General features: G+C 36.4%; 2 protein-coding genes across 6 annotated transcripts in view; one reads left to right on the top strand and one right to left on the bottom strand.

Moving 5' to 3' along the window:
* Window positions 237-4026, top strand: LOC107618931. 5 transcript variants are annotated; one of them, XM_016321123.2, is made up of 3 exons: window positions 237-599; window positions 808-1003; window positions 1502-4026. In XM_016321123.2, the coding sequence occupies exon 3, from the start codon at window positions 1563-1565 to the stop codon at window positions 3822-3824; it is 2262 nt and encodes a 753-aa protein (XP_016176609.1). In that variant the 5' UTR covers window positions 237-599; window positions 808-1003; window positions 1502-1562; the 3' UTR covers window positions 3825-4026. The 5 variants fall into 5 exon arrangements, with proteins under 5 accessions (XP_016176609.1, XP_016176610.1, XP_016176608.1 ...); XM_016321124.2 differs by having other exon boundaries at window positions 1493-4026; XM_016321122.2 differs by having other exon boundaries at window positions 808-1011.
* The window catches only part of LOC107616959 (uncharacterized protein At2g34160-like), a 2325-nt gene continuing 903 nt past the window's right edge, over window positions 5882-7303 (bottom strand). Inside the window, exons 2-5 of the mRNA XM_016318817.2 lie at window positions 6915-6963; window positions 6610-6672; window positions 6457-6521; window positions 5882-6275 (exon numbers count right to left, since the gene is read on the bottom strand). Of these exons, the coding sequence (XP_016174303.1) occupies window positions 6174-6275; window positions 6457-6521; window positions 6610-6672; window positions 6915-6963 (279 nt within the window). The 3' untranslated portion in view covers window positions 5882-6173. The remainder of the gene's footprint in view (window positions 6276-6456; window positions 6522-6609; window positions 6673-6914; window positions 6964-7303) is intronic.

The following is a 7303-nucleotide window of genomic DNA, read 5'->3' as shown; positions in this document are numbered from 1 at the left end:
CAACATCGAATAAAATAATTAGTATATTTTAAATTATCCATTCATATCAATTGAAACGGAAAATAAAATCTTTTTAGCAAACTAACAAGAAGATTATGAATGAAGATCTCTTTTTAGTATAAATCCCGTAATCTCCTACCACATTAGATTATATTAATAAGTGAATTCATATTGTGAAAATAAAAAATAAAAAAGAAAAAAAGAGGGTTAAATTAAACGGGGATGGGCAATAGAGTCACAGCGTTCCGGAAACCAAAACCCTTTGACGTAAATACCCTCGTTGTGTGGTTAGCCTCAAACCTGTATTTCCCTTCTCAACCCTGAGAAGCCGATCCCTCTGCTACCCTTCTAATTCCCATTCTTCCTCTCCTCTCCTTACCTTTTTCACCCTAAATTCCGATTTTCTCCACTTCTTCCCCGCCAAATTTCTCCCCTTTTTAAACCTCCCTTTTCAAATCCCTCCTCCTCCTCTTCTTCTTCTTCCTCCTTCCAGTTCTTCATCTGATCCGTTTCCTAGTTCTCCGAATCCTTCTTGTAGTGCCTTTCTCAACATTCTTCACTTCGTTTTCGTGTTTCTGGAAAAAGGTGAAAGCTTTCAGGTAGTTTCACTGTTATTCTTATTGTTATCGAACTACTCTTTATATGTATAATGGTTATCTTATTGTGTCTTGTGTTTTTACCGAGTTGTACGTTTTGACAATCAATTCAATTCCGTTTGTGTTGTGCTTTATGAAAGTTTATTTTTTTCAAAGTGTTATTAACTTCTGTTCCGCCTTTTTCTTAAGTATAATTAACTTCTATTGACAGGTTTACTTAATTATAGTTAATCGGAGATTTTAAGTCAAGCTCAGTGCCTTTTTCTTTCCCCTTGGAGAGTGATGACTTTAATCTCAGTTTCTGGCAAAATTTATAAAGTAACTGAAGTGTGAATGGAATGTTTGTGGATAGATATCGAGTCTATTTGAGCATCGATGTGTGGGTTTGAAATTCCGGCTGTGCAATTGTAAATCTGTAATTAGCAGATTTTGCATTATGCAATTTATGATTTATAATGTGTGATAGTAGTATAACCTGCTAACTTTGGCTAGCTCCTCTTTCATGTTTGTATGTATAACTGTAATCTTTAATTATTGGAGCAATTTATTTGCTGTGTTTTCTTCTTAGAAAACTCACATGATTCTGTTGCATGTATATACCACCAAAATGAAACTGTCCATTTAATATGTACAGAAGGTGGGAGTACTTGAAGAAAGGAAAGAAAAATATGTTCATTTGTGTAATTGATACTGCATTACCTGCCCTTCTATTTGTTTGCTACATCTTCTGCCTACAGATCTCACCTAACATGTTTGGTATTCTCTGTGTGTCACGGTTGTATGAATTATCTACACTTTGTTCCTGTTGTAGCTTTCTTGTGATGCATGCAATTCAGGAATTTTAATGTTTCTGTGCAGAACATATGGTTGATATGGTATATCTGACTTTTCCATAGTATCTACAGGATCTTGCAGGCAGTGTCTCGGCCCTTGTTATACTTTGTGCAGTAATCATTCATATCGTTAATGACTAATCGAGATTTGATGCTTGGTCAAAATCATAACTTAGCAATTGGCCATGACCAGCAATTAGTGATGGGCCATGATCATAATATGGACCTGAGCCAGAATCATGCATTGGAACTGGGGTCTGCCCATGAGCATCACATGGATCTGGGGCAAAGTCATGATCATGAACTTGGTCTGGAAAATGCCCACGACCAAGACCATGGGTTGGAGATGGGACAGACCCATGATCAAGAAGGCGAGCATGGTCACAGTTATGGGCATGAGCATGAACTCTCCAGGGATCACAAACCTGAGCATGATGACCGGGAGTTACCCCTTCCTGAGCATAACCATGAATTGGTACTATCAGAGAACAATGATTTGACCGTTTCTGAGAACCAGGAATTTGATGAGAACACAGCCCTGACTGTGATTCAGAACACGGAAATGGGCATTGAATCTGCCGATCATATGGATATTGAACAGTCCCAGCTTATGATATCTACTCCTGTAATTCAGGCTCGTGTAGTTGCTGTAAATCCCACTTATGAACTCTCAGTCGGGCAAGAATTCCCTGATGTGAAGAGTTGTCGAAGGGCATTGAGGGATGCAGCAATTGCTTTGCACTTTGAGATGCAAACCATAAAATCCGACAAGACCCGCTTTACTGCTAAATGTGCAAGTGAAGGCTGTCCTTGGCGCATTCATGCGGCCAAGCTCCCAGGGGTTCCAACATTTACCATTAGGACCATTCATGAGAATCATACATGTGGAGGAATCGCTCATCTTGGCCATCAACAGGCCTCAGTTCAGTGGGTCGCTAACTCTGTGGAGCAAAGGCTGAAAGAAAACCCTAATTGCAAGCCAAAGGAAATATTGGAAGAGATCCATAGGGTTCATGGTATCACCTTATCTTACAAGCAGGCATGGAGAGGCAAGGAGCGTATCATGGCTGCAATGCGTGGTTCTTTCGAAGAAGGGTATAGATTGCTTCCGCAATACTGCGAACAATTGAAACGCACAAACCCCGGCAGTATTGCATCTGTTTATGGAAGTCCCACTGAGAATTGCTTCCAACGTCTCTTTATTTCCTTTCAAGCTTGTATATATGGCTTTTTAAATGCTTGTCGGCCACTCTTGGGGCTTGATAGAACATATTTAAAAAGCAAGTATCTTGGTACCTTACTTCTTGCTACCGGATTTGATGGTGACGGTGCCCTCTTTCCTTTGGCATTTGGTGTCATTGATGAGGAGAATGATGATAATTGGATGTGGTTTCTGTCTGAGCTTCACAACCTGCTTGAGATTAACACTGAAAACATGCCAAGGCTTACAATTCTGTCTAACAGACAGAAGGGAATTGTTGATGGCGTTGAAGCCAATTTTCCCACAGCGTTCCATGGATTTTGTATGCGTCACTTGAGTGACAGCTTTCGGAAGGAATTTAATAACACCTTGCTTGTTAATCTGTTATGGGAAGCAGCCAATGCACTTACTGTGATTGAATTCGAAGCAAAAGTTCTGGAGATCGAAGAGATATCACAAGATGCTGCATATTGGATTCGAAGAATTCCCCCCCGACTGTGGGCTACCGCATATTTTGAGGGGCAAAGGTTTGGTCATTTGACAGCTAATATTGTTGAATCTTTGAACACTTGGATATTGGAGGCATCCGGGCTTCCCATAATTCAAATGATGGAATGCATCAGAAGGCAGCTAATGACTTGGTTTAATGAACGGCGAGAGACCAGCATGCAGTGGACATCAATACTTGTACCTTCTGCTGAGAGACGTGTTGCAGATGCTCTTGAACATGCTCGTACATATCAGGTTCTTCGTGCAAACGAAGCTGAATTTGAAGTTATATCTCATGAAGGAACAAATATAGTTGATATTAGGAATCGTTGCTGTCTTTGTCGTGGTTGGCAGCTCTATGGTTTGCCCTGTGCGCATGCCGTGGCAGCACTTCTTTCCTGCAGGCAGAATGTCCACAGATTCACGGAGAGCTGTTTTACGGTTGCAACATACCGGAAGACATATTCCCAAACCATTCACCCAATTCCTGATAAGTCTCTGTGGAAGGAGTTGTCTGAAGGGGATCCCAATACAACCAATGTTCTTGAAGTTGTCATTAACCCTCCTAAATCACTCAGACCACCTGGACGACCAAGGAAGAAGCGAGTTCGTGCCGAGGACCGCGGCCGTGTCAAACGTGTGGTGCATTGTAGTCGTTGCAATCAAACAGGCCACTTTAGAACCACATGTGCAGCTCCCATCTGAGGTTTATTCTCTCTCGTTGCATTAGTGTTTTCTTAGGATTGGGAGCTTAGTAAATTGGCAAGTAAATGATGTGTTTTATTTAATTGACATTAATGTGAATTAATTTATTTCTGAAACTTTCTATGTATATACTCAATAATTAGAGTATTATTCAATAGTGTATTCGGATTTGAATCATCTCATTTTCAATAGCCTTCTTCTACCTCTGATCTTACACATGTATGGTTTTAGTTTTATGTGATGAGAATTTTTAACGTTATTGGTTTCCTTCTTGTGAAGTAAGCATCTGGAGGTGTTTACAAGTGTATGAATATCAGCAACTTATGATATGCCTAGGGTCCCAAGGGATTTTGGACACTTCAATTTTGAACTTGCAAATGCTTTTTTTTTTTTATGAAAATTAAAATTAACTCCTTTTGAAGGCACCAATATTGCTGAATGCCTGCAACCATGACGCCATGTAGCACATTATATAAACTCATGGCGTAATGGCAAAGAAGTTGCTTAATCAATCCAAAGTAATTATAGTTTATATGTACATAATTTTGGAAATTTTATGCATAAAGGATATAGTGCAATGCATCCCTTTTAGATGTCGTCACATTTTTATTACAGAACTGCACATAGACAATATTACATGTAATTAATAGGTGAAGTTGATTTGCCCAAATGTCAAGCAGTATTTCCTTGTCATAGAGATAATGTTGCAAATATAAATTGAGATACATGAAGGAATCTAATAGCCAAGTTGGGAATTTATGTACCACAAAAGAAGTTGATGGAATATTTAAGTTGCTTTGTCTCATCCCTTGCTTATTTATTAAGCTAGTTTCTCTTGATTTATTTTACTTACTTGAATTTGGTTTAAACTCAAGAACAACAAAGTAGAAGGCCAACTTGTCTCGTATGCTTTTTTTCTTCTTTTAAAAAATAAAATAAAATAAAATAAAGGATTAATCTCTACAAACAAGTGTTTTGCATTTACAAGCTTTACAAATTTGAACGAAATCCACCCATTAAACGCGCTGCTTATGTTACGTGTCTTTTTAACAAAATTTTAAATCAATTCAAATCAATTAACGCGCAAATATATAACTTTCATTTTTCAAAAGATTTCGTTTCTTTTTTCGAGTTTCTTGCCAAATTTGTTGGATCTCCTTCGTGCGTTCTCTCTTTGCTTCGTTTTTTTTCGATTTTCATGGTTTTTGAAATCAAGCTTTGAAATCGTTTTGAAGATAATGAAACTTCAGAAATACACCCAAACGGTTATAGAAATACACCCAAACGGTTACAGAAAGGATTACAGAAATACACCCAAAGGATTTAAGAAATACATCCAAAATAGGAGGAGACAGTATATTTCTTCTTGAAATCTTTTAATGTTTTGCTGGTTAAGGATGAGACACATAGCAAAGACAATCTAGAAGAAAAACCTAGAAGAACAGTAAAACAGTACCTTGAATAATGTTTCTTCCTTTTTTTTGGTGATTTTTGATGGAGATTTGTAACTTTTCTTCTTGATTTCTTCTACTCTTCGCGAGAAGTTGGAACGTTTCTGCAGAATCGTAGTAGTTTGTTTCGAATGCCCCTTGAATCTTGATGGTTTGCGTTTTGATTGAGGAAGAAGAGGAAGAGTGAACTTGTTGTGGAAGGGACGCGCGTTTTTTTCTTGGACTTTGAGCAAATTGTATAGCTTGTAAGCCAAAAAGGCTTGTATGTGTAGCAAGCCTATAAAATCAGTTTTGAGCTTAAAAATCAGTTCCAACCATTTAAAATCGATTTTCCGTGTTCCAAGTCACTGTATTACCGGTTTTAAAGTTCTTTTTGTCATGTTAAAGTGTTAAATTTGATTGAAAGATGAGAATTTTGTATTACAAGCAAAGTGCAAATGTTAAACTGTTGGAGTCAGAGACCAAGCAATTGACCTTTGTTGCAAATGGTTGCATTTCATTGTTATGATTATGTTTGCGTATTATCTAAAAATAATTGATATTGTATAGCAGATGGAATATGGAATATATAAACGAGACTAACAAAGAATCTGAGATAACAAATCATTAAAAGAATCATGTAATAATGATCATTATCGTCATATATGTGCAGTGAAGGGAAAATAAATTTAAAGGTGATAATGGAAAATATGCAGCTTCACGACCCTTTTTAATTGAAGCAATAGTTATCTATAAAATCTACTCCCCCTATTTACTTCTACTATGGATGCAGAAAAAAGAAAAATAATAATACCCAGTACAAAAAGAATCAGACATATATTTGGCTACAAGTAGTTGCACATTGACATGGCTCTTCTCCTCTCTTTCTCTTCTCTTTCTCTCTCTCTCTCTCTATTTGTCATTTCTTGTCATCATTACCAGCTGGTTGATGTGATTCACTTGTGTTGGCAGCAACCATCAGGTTATCAAATTTCTCAGATTTCCCCAGCACAATCTCAATCTACAAATACCAACAAGAATATATAAATCACCGAGGAAAATTTTGAACTTAATATGGGTGTGTTTGTTTTCGATTCTTTGATTCTTCGAAAGAAAAAAAAAATTTTGCAACTTGATTATTTTATGTAATTGACAAAATTGATAACTTATTTGGCTACCCTAAAAGAGATTTTGAAACTAACCTTTGCCTTCTGGACCAGACGACCTTTGTTCTCATCTTTCATGCCAACTGTTGAGGTCAAAACTTCTGAATCATCCCAAGATTATTAAATTGATTAGCACAACTACATGTATGTAACCAAAATTAAAATGTAATAATAAATTATGAGACTTACTCTTTTCAGTGGCAAGTCCATTGTTCTTCAAAATCTCAGCTATTGTGACAACTGTAGTTATAGCTGTGCAAACATAACATTTTTTTAATAGATTGAGAAATATTTGGATGCTATATCACCAATGTTAATTATTCCCATGAATTCAAGTGTTACTACTTCAAACTAATAATACGCAATAACAACACTTAAGAGATAACAAAAGCTGCCAGCGCTATAATTAGTTAAAGGATGTCAGAAACTAGTTAATTAATAACTAAGTAATAATGAATGAAAAAAATATAATAATTTTGAGTGAACAGCGGTACCCATTCCAAGAGCAGAGAGCTCAACCTCATCGTGCTGCTGTATGTACCTCTGCATCAAACAACAATATTTATAATAATTGCACCTTAATTAATCATTAAAATTAACTGACTAATAAGGCTATCTAGATTAAACATTGTTTTTCTAGACAGTGTGCGAGATTTATTCATAGCACCATTTTAACCAAGAATTTGATAGATTTAGCTAAATGGATAATTCAAATTAGTGAAGATGGTTCAATCAAAAGTTTAGAACAACGTGACATTCTTATACGCACGTAGATAAGTGGGGCGACACAGATACATCTTCATCCATGTGAAAATATATAGTGAAATATAAAATATATATTAAAAATAAGTCAAATAATATATATAATAATATAATAATTAAT

The sequence above is a fragment of the Arachis ipaensis genome, chromosome B09 (genome assembly GCF_000816755.2).
Source record: "Arachis ipaensis cultivar K30076 chromosome B09, Araip1.1, whole genome shotgun sequence".
In the NCBI taxonomy this organism is placed as follows: domain Eukaryota; kingdom Viridiplantae; phylum Streptophyta; class Magnoliopsida; order Fabales; family Fabaceae; genus Arachis; species Arachis ipaensis.
Note: the sequence above shows the minus strand (reverse complement) of the source record. Positions and strands in the feature narration are given on the sequence as shown.